Source organism: Podarcis cretensis, assembly GCF_951804945.1.
Source record: "Podarcis cretensis genome assembly, chromosome: 5".
Taxonomy (NCBI): domain Eukaryota; kingdom Metazoa; phylum Chordata; class Lepidosauria; order Squamata; family Lacertidae; genus Podarcis; species Podarcis cretensis.
Window position 1 is genome coordinate 1,107,213 of NC_137174.1, and position 21,810 is coordinate 1,129,022.

A 21,810-nucleotide genomic window follows, 5' to 3' on the forward strand; every position below is an offset into this window, starting at 1 on the left:
GAGCAGGCCCTGATATTATCACAGGACAGAGGATGTCTGTTGGTGTTGTGATGGGGAGGGGAGAGGAGAGGACAGTCCAACTGGATCAGACCCTGATATTGCTTTTGTCTGCCTCCATTAATTCCCACCACCATCACACCATATTAAAAAGGTAAAGGTAAAGGACCCCTGACAGTTAAGTCTAGTCACCAGGCTTTCCCAGTCCAGGAATGACCGTAGCTGTTGAACCAGCCACAGTTATTAAAAGGCTGTTGATGGCCCTCTCATTAATGTGGTTTGTAGATGTTTGTTCATGCATGGTTGTGTATAATAAAAATAACTTGATAGTTGTTAAACAATCTCTTGTTCTTCTAAAAATAATACATGTATTCTTAGGATAAGAAGATTAATAACTCCAGGGATTCATCTAGCAGATAGAATATATTGATCACTGCCAGCCTCTCAAAGCTGTCATGTCGGAGCAGTTACTGTTGAATTTATCAAAATTGCCCAAAACATCACAATGACTAATGTCTGCTGGAAATAGAACAATAATTCTCAGTTTGGGATTTAGGTTTTAGGACTTTTTAGAGCTGTGTTTGCACATAGTAGCTTTTCCCTTTGAGATCAGACTGCAGAGGCTTCTTCTCAATAGCAAGTATGCCTTTTGGACTTCATAACAATGAGTCCTCTCCTTATTCTAATTCAGTGTAACTAATAATACTGTAAGGGCTGGTGCTCTGGAGTCAAGCTGGTAGTTGCATCACAAAGCAAGTGACTGGTTTGTGAGCAGCTCAAAGTAAGAAGTTAGACCAGTGTCAGGTGCTAGATTATAGGCACAGATTATTGGCCCTTGTGTTATGCTTTGCTAGCAACTCCAGTGTCACACTTCTGATTATCTGCAGTTTGGACACTATTTACACAAATTCTGTCTGCAACTGTATGGAAGCTTACTAACAGATTATGAAAATTAATGTCATTCTCTCCCCTACGTTTGTGTTATCTGTGGTATCTTGCAATGCTCTGAACCAAGCAAGCCATGCTCAACAGAGACATGACAATGGTCAAGACTGTAGGTTGGGTTCCACTCAGGGACACAAAATAGTTCAAGTAAGGCACAAAGGTACAAAGTGGGATAGGATTCTTCTCTTCAGCAAAGACTTGGTTGGTTAAATGCCCTCAAGTAAAGGATCTTCACTGATTCACATTTAATTTGTGGGGTTATATCAACCTGATCTGGGATGAGCTGCTGCTCTGTTCAAATGGCAGTTTTATGTGTGGGGTTGTAGGAGCACGGCTTAAATTTCTTTCATTTATTAGCTAGGCCCTTGACCTGTGAATGGTGCAAAATGGGGACAGGTTACTTGAGGGATGTGTGGCAGATTCCTGGCTGTGAGAAACATGGTGTGGTTGGAGCCAATTTCACAGCTTGCAACATAGAAAGAGTTACCATTTGCAGAACTGAGGCTGAACTTTAAAAGCTCCTTTAAATCTTATTAGAAACATGCATTGAAAGAGTCTGAAATACTTACAGTGGTACCTCGGGTTAAGTACTTAATTCGTTCTGGAGGTCCGTTCTTAACCTGAAACTGTTCTTAACCTGAAGCACCACTTTAGCTAATGGGGCCTCCCGCTGCTGCCGTGTTGCGGGAGCACAATTTCTGTTCTCATCCTGAAGCAAAGTTCTTAACCCGAGGTACTATTTCTGGGTTAGCGGAGTCTGTAACCCGAAGCATCTGTAACCTGAAGCGTATGTAACCCGTGGTACCACTGTACTTTAATGTGGAAGAGCCAAGGTGGTGCCCTCCAGACTGTAAGTCTGGTAGTAGGGCACCAACATGGGCTAACCCTGTTATAACAAGTAACTGCGTATCATTTGCCACATTGGGCTCTGCTGCTATGTGCAATAAAACAGAGGTGGCTGAAGCTGTTTTTAGTCACCCACCACCCTCTTCTCAAATCAGTCATCTCTTTCTACCTCTGAAATGTTCCACTTCTTCTGATGTGATGCCATTCTGACATGGACTTGGAGCGGGTCAGGAAAAAGGAAGGATGACTGTCAAACAATGGCATCACACCACTGAGTGTGTCTCTTATGGATGGGCAAATCTGACAGCTCTGGTTTCTCTGTTTCCCATTTTCCTAGTTTTATGTTTGGTTCTCCACATTTCCACTTCAGTTTGCTTTGTTTCCTGGTGAAGTGCTAGATTAGATGCTGAAGGTGTGTGCCTCGCCTTTGACACCTGAGATATAGATATAGTAGGACCCACCCTATTTTATTGATTGCAATCTATCTTAATTGTTTTAAATATTTTAAGAAAATGGCAACCTACCCTGGGATCTCATAGTAAAGGGTGGGTATGCACACAACAGGGACGCGGGTGGCGCTGTGGGTAAAACTTCAGTGCCTAGGACTTGCTGATCGTATGGTCAGTGGTTCGAATCCCCGCGGCGGGGTGAGCTCCCGTCTTTCAGTCCCAGCTCCTGCCCACCTAGCAGTTCGAAAGCACCCTTAAGTGCAAGTAGATAAATAGGGACCGCTTTCTAGCGGGAAGGTAAACGGCGTTTCCGTGTGCTGCGCTGGTGCTGGCTCGCCAGAGCAGCTTCGTCACGCTGGCCACGTGACCCGGAAGTGTCTCCGGACAGCGCTGGCCCCCGGCCTCTTAAGTGAGATGGGCGCACAACCCCAGAGTCGGACACGACTGGCCCGTACGGGGAGGGGTACCTTTACCTTTACCTTTTATGCACACCACACTGCCATGGAACAGAAGGTTAGTTCTGGGTTGAGGAGTAGAATAGGCTCAGAAAGGCACCCCATTGCAATCAGGGTCAGGGTTGAAGGGACTGTGTGTATTTATATCCAAAATCTATTAATGTGGAGTGTTGCATCCCCTCAGCTCCCTAGGAACCTGTTTTTTGCTTAAGGCAATGGTGGGAACCCTCTGGCCCCTGGACCTAACTAGGCCAGTCATGCATTCCCATCTGGGCTGTGGGGCCATTTCAGCTAAAGTCACGCCTGAAGTCATATGACAACAGGTGTGGGACTGGTAAAGATTCAGCTTGGTGAAGCACCACATTCAAAAGGAAGAATCAGGAGTTCACTCAGTGCCAAATTCAAGCCAGAGCTGCAAAATGCACTTATGAGTGTGCTCCAGTTCTTCCCTTCCAGCCACAGAAGGAAGTTACAGTCTCCTGACATCATATGATTGACGCCACCTACCGGTAATTCCTAAAGTGAACCACCCTTTGACTAGATTCAGTTCCCCACTCTGGCTTAAAGCATGTGGCACAGGTGGGTCCCCTTTTGCTTTTGAAAATGGGGAGCTGGCACTGCATCTTTGTCCTAGAATCTTAGGCGTGTGATCTGATGCCTGTAGCATCTTGGAGAGGCTTACACAGTTTGCTATCTCCATCTTGAGATCTGAGTGTAAACCTGACCTTATAGCTTATAGCTATAACATCCATGCCTATTTTTTGTTTTTCTTCATCGCTGTACCTCTTGTTCTGTGTAACATCTTCCTGATGCAGAACTCAAGCATTTTCCACTATTTTATGACATTTTGGCTGGTCCTAATGAAGGTATCAACCAATTGTGGATTTTGTATGCTTTTTTCTTACCGCCCAACACCTGTGGCTTTTTTGTTTCCATGTGAAAGACTTGGGCGTTTCTGATGGATATTTCCTATTGATGATCCTCTTGAAGGTTATCATACTTGTTGGTCACCAGATCAGAGCCTGGGTTGCTTCTGGGGCAGCATGAGAATCTTCGCTGGTGATTTCTCCTCCTCAGTTCAGTTTAGAAATGGCTCTCTTAAGCCAAATTTAGTTGACTTGAGACTGACTTTTCTGAATACATTGCACCCTTCTTCCCCACTAGGTCTTACACGGATGTTCAAGCAGACAGGTAGGTTGGAAACTTTTTGTGAGAGATGCCTGTTGAAGGTAATGGCCCCATATAACTTCATGCACTCTGTATTTCATCCACATACAGAATAGAACTATACCCCTGATTTCTTAATAGCTCTTACTGCAAACACCTTCCAGATTTTCTGTAACATGATGAAATGTTTAACATGGCAATGTCTGAATAAAAAGCTGAGCTTTGGCTTATTACAATAAGAGTAAGAAATAGGTCCAAACAAGCAACATAAATTGTGTGCACGGTGGAATGTTGGGCCATTTTTGTTTATTTGTATCATTTTGCCTAAAAATTCATATCTTCCCTGATGAGTATGTGCTTCAGGAGACAAATGAGAGTTTGAGTTTAGCCTCATCACAAGCAATGGTGGATTTACCTGGATTCACTCAATGGGGCATATTTCTGAGTAGAAGTGCCTTTATTCACTGGGGGGGGGGGGGTGGCTACTGTGAGGGAACAATAGACACGCCCCTGCTTCCAAAGAAGGCACACTTAGCAAGCCAAGCTCAAAGCCCTTCCTCTCTCCATGCTATACCTACTATTTCCTTACTTCTTTTTCTCCTAATCCTTCCCTTTGGTTGGCATGGGGCAGCAACTGAGTCAGAGCCAACATTCAAGCTCTTGGTTCAGGGCTCAACCTCAGTGTTAGCTAGCTGTTGTATGTGTGCATGACAGACCCACCCCCTACACACATACCTAACATAATATGCTTATTTCCTCCATCTATAACTGGCTGTTGCAATCTGGCAAAAGCTTTACAACCAGAACGCAAGCAACAGCAGATCCACTGATGCCTGCTTCTGTAACTGCATCGCAGCACCAGACCAAACCTAGAAGTGTATCTTCCTTCTTGTGTAGTGGAGAAAATCCTGCACTTGGGGACGTCGCAAGGGTCAGCACACCCAGAGTGCAGTGGATTAACCTTGCCCTGGGAAAACCACCTTCATGATGATGCTATCTCCCCACTAGGGACTTATTCCACCTTTAGAGCAGCAGTGTACGAGCCACTTGCACAGCTGATAGCAGGGTGAGATAGTGATGTTGGTTGCTGAAATGCTTTGTTAGCTAGACATGGAAATTAAGTTGAGCGTAGTAGTGATTTAACAATGGCCCCCAATTTCATTGGGGCAGGGGGAAGAGTGTGAAAGAAGCAGAACACATGTGTTTTCCTTATTTCTACAGGGAGTGTCAGCGGGTTTTATGGGCTGCTTATGAAGGGTTATTAAAATGAGCAACATGACTCTAGTTCCAAAATACAACTAAGGCACAATGTGTGGCCCTGCTGCAATGGAATGTGAGAACAGCAAACAACGGGCATACACATGGAACCGCAAAGAGCTACAGTGCAAAAAACAGATTTGGAAAATGAATTTTTGGCTGCTATGCACATGAACCCTACTAGGAGTGAAGTAACTTTCCTTCTTCCCTTCCTCTTGTTTTGTTCTGTCTTGTCTTTGTGGGTCCTCTAGTGGCCACTGATCAGTGTGCAGTAACGCAGAGGCCTCATATAGCCAAGAAGACTCTTATTCTGGATTGCAAGCCTTTGTTGCCTCAGTTGTCTTTCTTCTCTAATTGATTCTATTGTTTGCTTTTTCTTCTGCTTCCCTTCTGGCCATTGTGTTTGTATGAAGGCCGACAACTTTCTTGGTCATCTTTATCTATCTGTGCTGCAACCTGTCCCGCTTCACAAGGTACAAGGAACATCATCCCCACATTTGTGATATACTTCTGTCTCTGTGTTGATATTTATAGTAAACTGTTATGTGTATAAATGAATAGGTGTGAGAGAGAGAATGTGAGGGCATGCCTGTGATTACACTTGTCTGCTGTGCCTCATTGCTGATGGCTCAGAAACAGAGACGGGTGTGCCATAATGGTGGTGGTGGGGGGGATACCAAGGCAATGGCTAGTCTAGGGAGGTGTTCCTTGGTGCATGACTTCTGCAAGTGCCAGAGAGAGAGGAGGAAAGGCTTGGAGATCACAGTAGCTGTGTGCCCTTGAACAAGGAGCAAGAGTGAGAGCAAGGAGTTGCGACCGACTGAGTGAGAAAGTGTGAATAATAATAATAATAATAATAATAATAATAATAATAATAATAATAATTTCATACCCTGCCCATTTGCCTGGGTTTCCCCAGCCACTGTGGGCAGCTTCCAGCAGAATATTAAAATACAATTATTCATCCAGTATCAAAAGTTTCCCTAAACAGGGCTGCCTTCAGATGTCTTCTAAAAGTCCGGAAGTTGTTTATTTCTTTGACATCTGATGGGAGGGCATTCCACAGGGCGGGCACCACTACCGAGAAGGCCCTCTGCCTGGTTCCCTGGATAAGAGTGTGAGACTGATGTTAAAAGAAGTTTGGGGCTTGGCTAGAGGCTCCAGAGCAAGAAGGGTTAAAACAAAGTTGGACCATCGTCTGTAGCAGGAGAGACTGCAAGAGCAGGGTAATTAAGAAGGTGACAGGGAGGTTTGGTTTGCTTAACAAAGTGTCCTAGCAAAATGCCAGGATTGTATTTGGGTTTACGAAGAAGCCTCCTTATAGAAGCCCAGTAAGCAAAAGAGCAGAAACCTACCAGGCTTACCCTGAACTGAGGGAATGAGTTGGATTCTGGGTGCTTAACCTTGTAAATAAATAATAATGGAGTTTTCAATCATTGCCTTTTTTAGTTTCTGCAACAAATCTAGGGGGGAAAGACATTAAATGGACCTTATTTTAGGTCATGTGCACACTACTGGCTGAAAATGCAATCTATTTTTTCCAATTCAGATCAAAGTTGGTTTGGAGAAAAAATCATTTAAAACACAGTGTTTCTTAAAAATCAAATGGATTAGCGTGGATTGTCATGTACACAGCTATAGTCAAGGGTGCCAATAGAATTTCCTGGGCCAAATGCATTGCACGTAGGTTCCCACCACCCACCCCATAATCTATTGTCAAGAAGTATGCATATTTACATACAGTATATTGGCCCAGCCTACCTCACAGGGCTATTGCTGGTGTTGCTTGTTTGATTTCATATGCACTGCATAAGGTCCCAGGGCAGATTGCAACAGTATAAAATTCATTATTAAATACAGTTTTAAAACAAACCACAGTGATAGGAATAGGGTGGATCCTTCTGTAAAGATAAAAGTGAGGAGTGGAGGATAATATGAACAACCTTGAGCTCCCAAATGGAAAAGCAGGTTACAAATATATAATGTCAGTTACAGAAGCCCCTAGGTTTAACTGCAATGTTCCATAGTCTTAATAATTACAGAAAAATGCAAAAAGAAAAGTTTGCCAACCCTGATAAATAACAAGCAAAAAATGCCCTGTGTACAGTTTCTCAACTCTGGTTTCTGAACTGCCAACTCTCAGCCCAACCTCTCTCACATTGATGTTGTGAAGGTAAAGGGAGGAAGGAGAAGACAAGGGACGCAGCCTGGAGCTCCTGGGAGGAAAACCAGGATGTAAATGTACAGCAAATATGTGGAATTTCACAACTCGGAACACAAAACGCACAAGGCATTTTGCCAGCCTTGAGAAACAAAAAATAGCATAGTTGCCTGTAGGAATATAAACTGTATCAGGAAGTTTTAATGTTTGATGTCACACTGTGTTTTTATATTATGTTGGAAGGCTACTGGAGTGGCTGGGGCAACCTCGTCAGATGGGGCATGGTGTAAGTACCGTATTTTTCGCTCTATAGGACACACTTTTTCCCCTTCAAAAATGAAGGGGAAATGTGTGTGCGTCCTATGGAGCGAAGACGCCATAGCCCCGCGACCCTCTCCCGGCTGGAGAGGTGACGCGTGGCTATAGAGGCTCCTGCCATAGCCGCGCGTCACCTCTCCAGGCGGGAGAGCGCTTGCGGGGCTAAAGAATCACCCCGCAACCCTCTCCTGGCTGGAGAGGTGACCCGCGGCTATGGCAGGAGCCTCTATAGCCGCGCGTCACCTTTCCAGCCGGGAGAGCGCGCGCGGGGCTAAAGAAGCCATAGCCCCGCGACCCTCTCCCAGCTGGAGAAGTGACGCGCGAGAGCAGGTCAAAAGGAACCTGAAGGCTTCCAAGGTTGCCGCCTGAACGGCACCTTGTTTTAGAGGGGGAAAACAAGAGGGGGGAAATTCTCCCCCTCTCTGCGCAGCGCCTCCTGCCGCTTCGCTGAAGGGGCGCTGGGCAGAGAGGGGGAGATTTTTTTTTTCTTGTTCTCCCCCCTCTAAAACAAGGTGCGTCCTATTGTCCGGTGCGTCCTATGGTGCGAAAAATACGGTAATAAAATATTAGTAGCAGCAGTAGTATTATTCTATATTTTTGTTTATGGCTACAGTATAGTACTAAATAGCTGTGTCTCAATGGGGGACATGGAAAACAAAATGGGTGTGATTGCAATAGCAGCATTTTTCTATGCTCATTTATTTCAAGGGAATCTCTTTTGAGTAAAACACACTGAAGCCAGCCAATTGTCTTTTATTGTGTAAAGGCAACACACTTGGGGTGTGACTGAGGCATCGTTAGTGGGTGGTTCCCTAGAATGGATGGCTGGGTGGTTGCCTGCTCTTGATGGAGTTACACTCCCTCTGAAAGAGTGGGTATGTAGCTTGGGGGTTCTCATGGACCCTTGGCTGTCACTTGAGGCTCAGGTGGCCTCGGTGGCTTGGAGTGCCTTCCATCAGCTTTGGCTGGTGGCCAAGCTGCGCCCCTGGCTGGACTGGGGTAGCCTAATTATTGTTGTCTATGGTATGGTAACCTGTAGGTTACTGTAACATGTTATACATAGGGTTGTTTGTGTGGCTATTCCCTCCCCCCCACAGGTGGAATAAATGAAGACAACGGACACAGAGTTTTAGGTTAATGGGCGAAAATGGCCACAACTTTATTGATTACAGGAAAGAAGGGTATTGGCTTTAGGCATTGGCCCTAACCGACTATCCGGTCTGACCGGGAAGGGTTAAACACCAACAGGGGGAGCCACCCGAGATGCATATCCCTAGGCGCTCCCCGAGGGGTTACCGCTCGGGGGCGCGCTTTAGGCCCTAGCCTCCGTAGGTTTCGGACGAGGCGTCGCCCCTCGGAGTCCTTTAACGAACTACCCTTCAAGCATTGGGGGAGGTGATGGCGTTCCTCCCCCCCAACCTCATCTGCATGATAATACCCCGGCCAATGCCTACCGCCAAAACCGAGGGAGTTGTGACGATTTGCTACGAGGTAGGCGAAAAAACCAAGTGGCTCACAAAACCAGCCAATTAGCCAAATGGAAAAACTCCTACCAGGCCCCTTGCGGCGACCAGCCGAAGCCCATAGCAAGGTCAGTGGCAAAACCTAAAGGGCGGGTGGGAGGGAAACTGCGTCGTCTCCAGGGAAGAAAGGGGGCGAGCCAGGGGCTGCCCTGACCTTAAGTGGCCCTAGGAAGGCCCGCCCCTGCCGCCAGCCAATTGGCTGGCGCCACAGGGTATGCTAATTGGGTGAATCCCTGTCTCCTGCGAGGCTGACGCCAGCCTCGCAGAGTGTGGGCGGGGTCGTGATCCCACAACCCCCCCTCCTCCTGAAGATCGGAAGGGGCATTCTGAAGATGGTTCAGAAATTTCAAATGGTGAATTATTCAGCGGCCAGGTGGTTTGCCAGGACAAGACGGTTTGAGCATATTGCATTGATCCTGGTCTGACTGCAATAGCTGCCAATTAGTTTCTGAGCCCAGTTCAAAGTGCTTGTTTTGACATAGAAAGCCTTAAGTGGCTGAGGACCGCAATGCCTCAAGGATTGCCTCTCTCCATATGAGCCTACCTGGACCTTGCGATCATCCTCTGTGCCTTGTCCTCGAAAGGTTTGGAGGGTGGCAACGGAAGAACGGGCCTTCTCTGCAGTGACTCCCCGTCTGTGGAATGCTCTCCCCAGGGAGGTTTGGCTGGCGCCTTCATTATACACCTTTAGGTGCCAGGCGAAAACGTTCAACCTGGCCTTTGGCTGATTAACTTCTTCTACCACTTTTAAATGTGTGGGAGTGGGGGTTATTGGTTTGTTTTTTCTGTTCTTGTTTTTATTGTGTATTTTGTGCTTTTATATTGTATTTTTATGTTGTAAACTGCCCTGAGATCTGTGGGTGAAGTACATGTCCTAGTATATGGGAAATACTTTTAATGAGAAATGTTTTGTTTTTTGAAAGGCCAAATATAGAAATAATTTTATCTGACGAAAGGGTGGGGGGTGGACAGGGAGAGAAGAATGCAATTGTGCACAAAGACTGGCAAATGCTACCTGCTACCTGCTAGAGCAGTCTTGGATTTCAGACGTACTCCAAAGGTTCTTCGCAAGAGAAAGATTGTGGTTTGGCAGTTCCAAGAAACAAAACTTTATGGGAATTTAAGACCAGTCTAACCAAATCTAGTATGAAAATTGACTATTCTTTTGTCCAGGACAAAGTTCTGCACCATTTCTTTTGTTAGTGGTTTCTGGGGCCAATCAGAAATATATTTAGATTAGATTCCTCTGCCCAACAGCTCTGCACTTACGCTGTAAAATAGAGAACTATTGTGAAAATAGGATGAAATTTAAGGATATTGCTCTCTTGAGAGAGATGTAAAATGCTAGGTGGCACTCTTGAGCCACATCACAATCTAAGGGTTCATCACAAGTGCTCAGGCCTAAACCTGTTATTTATATACTTTGCATCTGAAATGCCTTCTGGGAGCATCAGTTATTTATGTTGTGCAATGTGCACTGCACTAATTACAAACAGGGATTGAGCGAAGCTTACATTTAAATTGCTTCAGGTAGGTAGCTGTGTTGGTCTGATGCACTCAAAATAAAAAATAAAAATAATTGTCTAGTAGCACCTTATAGACCAACTGAGTTTGTTCTGGTATAAGCTTTCATGTGCATGCACTCAGATGCATGCACACGAAAGCTTATACAAGAACAAACTTGGTCTTTAACGTGCTACTAGACAATTTTTTATTTATTTTTATTTTTATTTAAATTGCTTGTTAGACAATGTTTTATTCATCTGCTTTATGTACTTACAGTACTTGTATGATGCCCAATAGCAGCCTCCTAAAACGCAATAGGGACGTGGGTGGCACTGTGGGTTAAACCACAGAGCCTAGGACTTGCCAATCAGAAGGTCGGCAGTTCGAATCCCTGCGATGGGGTAAGCTCCCGTTGCTCGGTCCCTGCTCCTGCCAACCTAGCAGTTTGAAAGCACATCAAAGTTCAAGTAGATAAATAGGTACCGCTCCGGCGAGAAGGTAAACGGCATTTCCGTGTGCTGCTCTGGTTTGCCAGAAGCGGATTAGTCATGCTGGCCACATGACCCGGAAGCTGTACGCCGGCTCCCTCGGCCAATAAAGCGAGATGAGCGCCGCAACCCCAGAGTTGGCCATGACTGGACCTAATGGTCAGGGGTCCCTTTACCTTTAAAATGCAATATGTCAGTCATCAATAAAGCAGTAAAAGAACAAAAAACCAGCAGTGGCAAATAAAGCGGTATAATAAGATACGCATCTTCACAAAAAGTTGATTAAAATGCAGATATACAAAACCTGAGAAAATGTAAAGGCTCTTCATGGGGTGGAAAAGGGTAGACAACCTTGGTAGGGAAATCTAGAGAAGGGCCTCTAAAGATTATCTTACTTAATTTATGAATCACTTTCCATAAAAACTTCTCCAGTTCCACCTAGTCCTAATCTGTTAAGGTTTTCAAAGGTCAAAATCAGAACCTGGAAATGGCTTGGAAGCCAGTGCAGATGATAACAGGCACTGATTCCTGTTAAAGACCTTGCGGCCCTATTCTGGATTAGCTGAAGTTTCCAAACTGCTTTCAAAGGAGATTGCTGGACCATGGGTAAATAAGGCAAGGCTATCTTTATCCAGATATTGTTGAAGTTGGCACACCAGCTAAAGCCTCATCGCTTTCCATGGGAAAACAAAGGGCTATTCAGTGCCTCGGTTTGGATTGTGTCATAAATATGCCAGTTTCTGGGACACGATGGTGTAGCCTTATTGGAGTTCACCGATTGGGTCTGCGTTGCTCCGGGACAGGAGGAAGGAAGTCAAATGAGGTTGATTCCAAGAAAGAGTTTATTCTGCTCTCCGGATAGCAGAAGGCACTTGCGTGATCAAGTCCACAGCAAGTCCAAAGAAATGACAAGTTTCATGCAGTATATATATACCCTCCAGGCACCCTCCCCCTCCGTCCCATATAAATCCAACCACGTCAGCCTATGTACGCAGGTTGACATCACATATGTTCTTGCTCTGGTATTCTTAACCATAAAAGGGAATTCCTTCCTGTATTTCTGACCATAAAAGGATCTTCCTCTTCCTACTCTGTGCGTCTCTTGTGGTCAGCACATAAGATAAGGTACAGATGTGTCTTCTCTGTTCTGCTGGTGCAGTCACGGTCATCCCTGCTGTCACAAACTGATAAAGGAGAGGGCTCTGAGCACAGCCGGGTTTGTGTTTATACATTGACTCAGAGCTCAAGTTAATGAATTTTAGCTAAGGAAAAATAGGGATTTGGGTGCAGTATCAAACTGCCTGCACAGTCAGTTTTGGGTTTGGGAAACGCATTCCTTCAATGGGATTTTGTTGAAATGATCTCAATACAAGTAAATATCAATACATATGACAGGGACTGGACTGAAGGGGATGAGACGGAGGAGGAATGGTGGAGATCCCTGTTTAGGATAGTTTTTAATGTTTTAATGTATTTTTAATCTCTGTTGGAAGCCGCCCAGAGTGGCTGGGGAAACCCAGCCACATGGGCGGGGTACAAATAATAAATTGTTGTTGTTGTTATTGTTGTTATACAACACACACACACGTTCTCCTGACGCTGCAGGAGAAGAGGAATGCTGCATTGATTTACAGCAGGGGTTTTAGGAAGGTCACAGCTCAGAGACAGATGAACAGAAGAGTTGGGAAGTGTTAGGAGAAGGGGAAGGTGAGGCAAGGCCAGGAGGCAGAGCAGCCAGCTGACATGTTGTCACTGGAGAGTATTTCTGACCCCCCTTCTCCCAGAACTCGGCGTTTGTTAAGAGTGCAGGAACAGAGAACTTGGAGACAGTTGGCCACGAGCGGACACAGTAAAAGGAAATGCTGTTGCTAGGCAGGAGGGAGGAGGAGCTCAGTTGGAGCAACACCGTTGTTTGGGCATACGGCATTCTTTTGTCTCTCATTATTATGAATGAATAAACTCAATAAAAAGGACTCTACCTTGTTTTTCTCTGCTTGCTGCTGCCACTGGGGGAGGGATAGAATTCCTGAGCCTGACAGCATAGCAGAGCTACTAGTCTTGCTAAACTTAACATTGAACCCTGTGGTTTTTATTGATTGTAAATGTTTAGTAATTTTTAAAGCTGTACAGTGGTACCTCAGGTTAAGAACTTAATTCATTCCAGAGGTCCGTTCTTAACCTGAAACACTTCTTAACCTGAGGCGTGTTTTTGCTAATGGGGCCTCTTGCTGCCGCTGTGCCACTGGCACACGATTTCCATTCTTATCCTGGGGCAAAGTTCTTAACCTGGAGCAACCACTTCCTGGTTAGTGGAGTTTGTAATGGAGTTTGTAACCCGAAGCATCTGTAGCCCAAGGTGCCACTGTACACATCTTGGCAGTTTCTGTGACATAATGGAAACTATGCACGGGCTTACACAATTACTGGACCATTTTGTTTTTTATTTATTCATTCCCAAGATTTATATGCTGCTCTTTAGTTGGAGATTTCTATAATGACTGACAATTAATGATGTAAATAGCAGCATTAGTAAGTTAAGATCAGGAGCATCAGCCTGTTCTTTCAATACAACAGATACAACTCTAGCATTACAATAGTTCTAAAACAGTTAAAAGACTCAGGCAGATAAAAACGTGTTTAACTGACAGACCTCCCAAGGAGAGTATTCCACAGCTGGGGCGCTGCCACAGAAGTCTCTCCCACCATCTCACTTCTAAAGGCAGGGAAGACTTAGAGAAGGGCCTCCCAGGATGATCATAGTGACAAATCACATCATGCGCCAGCTCACTGGGAGCAATATCTCCTCCTCCTCTGAGCTCCCTTTGCCACCTGAGTTCATAAATTGCAAAGAATGCTGTGTGCTTAGGGGGCAACAAAAACAAGACAAATTCATTAGGAATTGATTTGACTTGATAAGGTACACAAATAAAAAGGAACACCAGCAGACTTTACCCCACTCATCTCCTGTATGTGAGAATTTGGAATTCTTAAATCTTTCACTTTGCTCCTTGCTGGCCCTCTTTCCCTCTGATTATACAGTGGTGCCCCGCAAGACGAACGCCTCGCAAGACGGAAAACCCGCTAGACGAAAGAGTTTTCCGTTTTGGAGGCGCTTCGCAAAACGAATTTCCTATGGGCTTGCTTTGCAAGACGAAAATGTCTTGCGAGTTCCTGCGGGTTTTTTCCCCTCCCCCCCTTTCCTAAGGCGCTAAGCCGCTTATCAGCTGATCTGCTGATAAGCCGCTTAACAGCTGATCGCTAAAAACCGCTAATAGCGCTAATCCGCTAAGCTGTCAATGGGCTTGCTTTGAAAGACGAAAAAACCGCTATACGAAGAGCCTCACGGAACGGATTAATTTCGTCTTGCGAGGCACCACTGTACTTACTTATAAAGCATGTTCTACTTTTTCTTTGGTCTTGATGAGAAGATGGAAAGCGGCAGGTGATTTAATGTTCTTGAAATTGAATCACACTTTTTATAAGCATCTGCACAAAAGCACAATCTTGGCATTTTATAGATAAATACATGGGAGCAGTTTCCAAGCAAAGCTGATGGAGTGTACAGTCCCATTGCTCTGGTAATTCCCTCCACTCCTGAGAGCTTTTTTGAGACTTGCCTGATGAGAGAACAAGAGGATTCTTTTCAGGCAGGCTTAACTATTGACTGCCCTTGATTATTTGTATGGAGGATTAACTCAGAAGGTGAAGAATACCAGGCCACCCCCCAAATTAATCCTGATTAATTTCCTCATAAAGTCCAATAAGTGGGGGGACGGGACTGCTGCACCAAACAAACGAAAAAGCCATGTTGTCAGCGACCTATTTGTGATATCTGAATGACCCATTTACAATAGTTAGCCCTGTCTGGAAGCAGGCACAGTCTCTGCAGAGGTCCTGAAAGCAGCTCTGCCTCACAGGACTTTTTTTTTAAAAAAAAAATGTTCTCAAATCAGAGGCTTGGAGAAGGTGGAAAGAGAAACTAGCAATTAACCTCAGCTGCTTTGCTAGACTCCTACTGTAGGTGTTGGTGACTTGTGGAAGTCACCTCCCTCATCCAGTGCGATGTACCAGCAGAGGATGCGGAGCTCCAGCAGAGGCCTCAGAGATTTCCTGCTCCCAGCAGACAGCTTCTTCCAGAGTCCCCAGTTTAGGGGGAAACTCCTCTCCCACACAGTTCAAAGTTACAAAGTGTTTGTTGTCTCTGGACGCAAGACAAAGCTAAACACTACTATCTACTATATATAGTTCTTCTGGTCCTTGAATTAAAGAGATATATATACAGAGAGATTTGCCAACGCTACCACCATGCAATCTAATGCATTTTAATCCTTTAATCTAATGTGTAATACCCACAGTCTCTTCCCCTGACTCTCACGGATCCAGACCCTGACAGCAAACAGGGCAGCATCAGAACAGGACATGAACTAACAAGGACATATTGAAAGCCATGCCCTAAAGACTACATTTCTGAACCAGTGGGATGATGACTGACTCAGCAAGTCCTACACTTAACCTTGCTGGTGTTGCTGTGGTAACCCAGTGCACCTGGCCATGTGCTCCTCAGTGCACAAGTACTGTGTAATTTAATCCACTGTTCGCAACAATAGGCTATGATGCATGCTTACTTTGAAGCACCACTGAAAGTGTGGCTTACATCTGAGTAAACACATATAGAATTGCACTCTTTACTAAATACATAAAAATATGCCTAGCAATCCATATAATAGGTGATCCTGATAATCCTTAGATGTGAGAAACACTGAAATAAACTTTGTGGCCTACACTTACCCAGTAACTTACTACTAACTCAGTTACTTAAATGCAGAGAACATAGTAAATTTTGATTTTCCACATATTTAACAGGGTCAAATATAGATTTGTTATAATTTCTTGGTCCTGAAGTGGTATTATCTGAAACACAACTATGACTTTAAGATGGTTACACCTGGTTTTCTAAGTGAAAAGTATGCACTGAAAACTGCAGTGCTGGCCTTTGTGTTTTTAGCTCTAAAGATGGCTTCCACACAGGGTCACAAAATGCCTCTGAGTGTCAAAAGCCGCTTCATAATCTCTGCCACTCATTCTTTGCAAAATGCAATTTTGTACACATAGACTGCTTGTCATAACAATGGACGCATCACCAATATTTATAGAAACATTCTACTTGTTGTCATTTCTTCACCATGCTCATATTATCCTTTAAGAAAGAAAATTGTGGGCGCCGATTGTGAGCTCACTGGAACTTCTGTGCTGCTCCTTGGCTTTCAGGGTCAGCCTCCCTTTCAATGTTGCTTTGAAATGAATAAGCAGTCTTTGCAGGTACAAAACCAAAGCCCAAGGACTTTTACCTGTAAAGAGCTGCCTTGAGGAAGGAGAGCATAATAAGGATTAAAAGCAGTGCTTTTAAAAGGCACTGATTGAAAGGCAACAACTGCAGTATAAATGGAGCAACTTGTGTAATCTTGCTGTTCTGTCCCTTTAACATATTGCATCTTCACATTCTTTGTTTAGTAAAAAAGCGTTTGGAAGGGAACAGTGGTGAAATGTCAAGGGCCAACAGTTTCACAGAAGACATGGACCTCATCTCTGAAGAGGCACCTTTGCCTGCTGTGTCTGATGTGTCACAGTAAGTGCAATAATTATGAGTGTTTCTTAGAAACACATGGCATTTGTAGATGTTACCAAGTCACATGTGCAGAGTAGGAGGCCAGTCAATTGGCCAAATATTGTTTGTTGGACAGTAGATTGATTCTGTGTTATTTGGCTCCAGTTGATTCTGTGAATGCAATTAATGTGCAGTCCTTTGTTTTGTAAATAGAAGCCCTGGGGAAGTTTGAGCAGCCTTAGCACCATGAAGGGTAGAGAGGAAACACATAACTCTTTCTCTCTCTTTTGGGGTCCGAACAGAAAAGCTGCTTCTCCAATATGCATTTCAAGCACACTATTGGAGATTTCCTTTCAAGTTTGAATAACTGCATGTTAGAGAAATGCACAGTCATTGTCTTAGAGCAATTAATATCACATCTTGGGCCCTTAGTACTTTTGAAACTTCTTGGAATTAAGCGACAACAAAGAGGGGGGATTTTTTTGGTCTTTTATAGCCCTAGAATGTGGACATTGTTGTATTTACAAAGACTCTCCTCCCTGGAAGAGAGGGGAGTGGTTGTGGGCAGGAGCCCGAGCTCCACCTCCTGGCCAGGGGCCATAGCCCCCGCCCCTCCTCACCTGGCTGGTGCCCACGCCTACCGGAGGCAGCCAGCCAGGTGTCTCCGGGGGGCGTGTTTAGCAGCTTAATGCTGCGGGGCCAGCTCCGCCTCCTCCTCAGTACAACTGTGAAAAAATATACAGTGCCTTTGTTATTGTGAAGGAGAGGACATATATAAACTAGCTTTTAAAAAATGAGACAAATAGCTGTCAACTTTCCCCTTTTTTTAAGGGAAATCCTATTCGGAATAAGGGAATGTCCCTTTAAAAAAGGGAAACGTTGACAGCTATGCTTGTTGATCAACCGAGGTGTTTTCTGCAGGATGGATGTTAACTCTGTTATTTGAATAAGGTTTATATAGCAGTGTCTTGTGGGCAAAGAATTCAGTACGTTCCCTTTTGGTCTGTATGGCCTATTTTATTTTGTTTTGGTATAATATTTTGAACTATTATGGTGGATTTGTATTATATATAATTTTAAAAAATATTAGTGTTATAGTATGCTGATTGAAATGTTAGCTTTTTTGTGAATAAGATTCCATGTAAGAAGCTGGTTTTAATATTTTAAAGTCTGGGACCTGCACACCCCCAAAACTACCTTTCACCTTGTGTGCCTTGTGGCCTATTTAGACCTTTTTCTGGAGCCTGTTTTATGTACTTTCACTGTATTGTCAGCATGGCTTTAGTGAGAAGTGGAACATCTTTGCAACAATCCTGGGGCAATGGAATACTCCCCCAGAGGAGGGTTAATACATCTTTACAGAGTTGGAAGAGATGCTTTCATTGTCAAAAATTTGGTTGTGGTGCCTAAGTACTCTTCAGAGAAATTGATTGAGAAATTAAAAATTAGAAACACTTAGTGTGTTGTGAGCTTAGATATTCTGCCAGAAATTGAACCTCGGGATCAAAATTTCAGAGAGTCAGTGAATGGTTTAATAAGACATGGCATCTGGCCATAATGGCAAAGCTTGCTGAAGTCCTACATCTTTATGATGGAAGACAAAGACAAGAATACTTTGAGAAGCTTTGGACTCCACATATTTTATATATGGATCAGAAATTCAATACAGACATTTTCATATAAAGGCTTTTTAATTACTACCATAATACATGCATGAGTTATTGTTACAATGATTATATATATGTATTTTAAATTTTATTTTCTTTCACAAAATTTATACACCACTTGATTGTTAAATAACTTCAAAGTGGTCTACAAAAAGAATAAACTATGAAATTATCAATAAAAAATTTCAAAAATATTTAAAATCAGCAATAAGCTAAAAACCAGATTAAAACACATGGCAATATTATGTTCTTGGCAAGCCCCACAATGAACACAGTGAAGGCGCCTGCTTGATGCCAATGGGGGGGGGGGGAGTTCCAAAGTGTAAGTGCTGCTACATTGAAAGATTTCTTCCTTACAGATGCAGAATTAAGGTTACATAGCACCTGTAATGGTGCCAAGACAAAGCAACATGTAGAAAAAGAATGATGCAAGATATATCAGGCACATGAGATAGGTGAAGGATGACTATGAGAAAGCTTTTCTAAATCACACAAGTCTGACCATTCTTAAGGAAAGCACCAGGGAACAGAGAGGTTTTCAAAGTAGCATTGAATGTCTGCACTGAAGGAACCAAGTGTAAATCAGTCATGTGGATCAAGTAAATTGTTTCTGTAAGTTTTGTACCTAAGCATGTAAATTACTACATTTTATCTGATATATGGTAAATACTTTTATTTTGTATGTTAATAGTTTAAATACTAATGTTAAGTCACAGTGAACTATTTCTCATCACATATTTTAAAGTGCTGGGCTTTTCTTCGCTGTACTAAAACATGGCATGGAAAAGTTTAGAAGTAAGGTTTTATTCAATCTTAAGAGTACAAAGCAGAATTGTCATTTTGTGAGCTTGTCCAAATGCATATGCTTACTTTCATATATCATTCTATTGAGATTACTGCTGATATATAAATAGCAGCAACAAAAAATCCTGTGGTGCCTTAAACACCAACAAATGCATTATGTCATATAAGTAAGAGGGGACATGATAGAGGTGTATTAAATTATGGTGCATAAAATAATAATACTAGAATTCGGACATATGCAGTGAAGCTGAATAACGGAAGAGTAAGGATTGACAAAAATAGTTATTAGCACAGTGGATAGTTTTGTTATAGATTTGTTCCAATGAGAGGCAGTAGTAGCTACAAACTTGGATGGCTTTGAAAAAGGATTAGAAATATTCATGGATCAGTGGTCACTAACCACAGCAGTTATATTACACTTCTGTTGTTGGAGATGGTATGCCTCTGAATAGCACTTCCTGGGAGTTGCAGGAAGGGAGAACGTTTTTGCACTCCTGCTCTGTTTGTGCCCTGCCCACAGGCATCTGGTTGGCCTTTCTGAGAAGTGGAATCCTTTGGCGCGATCAAGTACGGCTCTTCCCTTAAGCATCTAAGGAAGTGGACTTCAGACTTATGTCATAATAAGCATGTTAGTTTTTAAGGTGCTATAAGACTCTTTGTTGTTTTTGCTGCAACAGACTAACATTGCCAAATATAGAACTCTTCATGCCAGTGGTGGGTAGAAAAAGAGGTGCCAGAACTCACCATGAACACCTCCCTTGTTCACTTAGAATGGCAATGGTGTTCACCTGAAGGTGCCAGAGCCGAGTTCCTTTGGGTTCTGGTTGAAAAAACCCCCTGGGTAGAACCAAATCCAGCAGTGGAACAAGAGTGGGAGGGAATCAATGAATCTGACTCTTCCTTTGTGTGGTATGCTGCATTCTAGCCATGCAAAAGTCTCTCCTCCATACAGAAATACATACATGCGCATGTACACACCCACATATCCTGGCAAATAAAAATAATTTTCACAGTTCAAGGACATTTCAGCCAGGCAAAAATACTTAAGGGGTCAGTAAGGGACATGACTCGAGGAAGGGGGGGTTTGGACTCGATGGCCCTTGTGGTCTCTTCCAACTCTATGATTCTAAGGGGCATAGTCTAGGAAAGTATCGAGGGTCATATACAGGGGCCTGAAGCTCCCAGGGCTGAGGCTACCATTCCCAGCAATAATCCCTATAATGATGTAGGTTTGACTGATTGAGACCAGCAGAATGTCATCCACTGAGTTTTGCAGTTGAGTAAGGATTGAACCTGGGTCTGTTTATGGTGGTCCAGTTATTTACTGGAGTCAGATGTGCCCTCGTGTACCAGATGTATCAGATATTTCTAAAGGTATATTGAGGTACATTGAGGTAAAGTGAGTATTGGCCTCTCTTTTATTTCTTTGAAGTGCTACTTGAAATAGCTGTTTTAACTGTGATTAATGCGCTTGTACTGCCAATTTTGCTTAACTTTTTATAACTAAACATATAGCACAGCCCATAACAAACCATTTCTTTCTTTAAAAACAGATGTATAACCAGGTAAGCATGTCTTAATAATGTTTATTTAAACCTGCTTGTAGTGTGATAACAGCATGGTTGAGTTTTATGCTTGATACTGTACTTTTTGATCATGAATTGGGACTAGAGGATTCCACATCTGATAAAATCACAATTCCTGACCACTTCACACTGCCGTTTTCACAAGACCAGTACCTTGATGGGGAAAACTAACTAGCTAACCAACAACCAACCAATCTGATATCTGGGTGAACTGTGCTACAATATGCTGCCTGAGATTCTGGTCACCTTCATTTCCCTGGAATACCTGTACTGCTGTTTTAGTTCACAGTGTGCCTGGTTGCCGAAGTCTTTAAAAAGGATAAGGATATTGCAGCAAAAACCCTCAGACACACCTACATGCCCATGCTGGATACTACCGTATCTTTCGCTCTATAGGACACACTTTTTCCCTCCTAAAAAGCAAGGGAAAATGTGTGTGAGTCCTATGGATCGAATGCAGGGGGGGAGGCAGGCGGGAAAAGCCCCCAAGACCTGCACACAAGCTCCGTGCGGCCGCATCAGTCCCTTCTCCCACCTCGTAGAAAAGCCCACAGGAGCCGCGCACCCTTTAAAGAGCGCACAGCTTCTGCGGGCTTCTGCGGGAGGTGGGGGAATCCCCCCACCTTCTAGAAAAGCCAGTAGAAGCCGCGCAGCCCCTTTAAAGAGCGCACGGCTTCTGCAGGCTTTTGCGGGAGGTGGGAGAACTGCGCAGCGACCCTTCAGCCACTTGCCTGTCCTGCGAAGCTGGAGGAGGAACAGAAGGGTCTCCTTCTGTTCCTCCTCCAGCTTCGCTTGAAGGGCGCTGCACAGTTCCCCCTCTCTGCGCAGTTCTCTCTCTCTCCTTTGCAGGAGAGGCGCTGCGCAGAGAGGAAGAACTGCGCATCGCCCCTTCAGCGACGTGCCTGCCCTGGCTTCTGCCTTAGCTGTGTGCAGCCTCTTCGGGCAGGGGGAGCCTTCATCCCGCTGCCCTGAAGAGGCTTGGCGCGGTTATCCCAGAAGCCAGAACAGCCACACGGTATCCCAGAAGCCAGATCCC

At 44.1% G+C, this 21,810-nt stretch overlaps 1 protein-coding gene across 7 annotated transcripts in view; it reads left to right on the forward strand.

Moving 5' to 3' along the window:
• The window catches only part of LOC307215684 (potassium voltage-gated channel subfamily KQT member 1-like), a 373,811-nt gene that overhangs the window by 88,008 nt on the left and 263,993 nt on the right, over nt 1-21,810 (forward strand). For 4 of the 7 annotated variants that reach the window (XM_079975199.1, XM_079975198.1, XM_079975200.1 and 1 more), the window contains 3 exons: nt 3,857-3,883; nt 5,530-5,589; nt 16,624-16,738. In XM_079975199.1, the coding sequence (XP_079831325.1) occupies nt 3,857-3,883; nt 5,530-5,589; nt 16,624-16,738 (202 nt within the window). The remainder of the gene's footprint in view (nt 1-3,856; nt 3,884-5,529; nt 5,590-16,623; nt 16,739-21,810) is intronic. The other 3 variants (XM_079975202.1, XM_079975201.1, XM_079975203.1) reach the window with 3 other exon arrangements.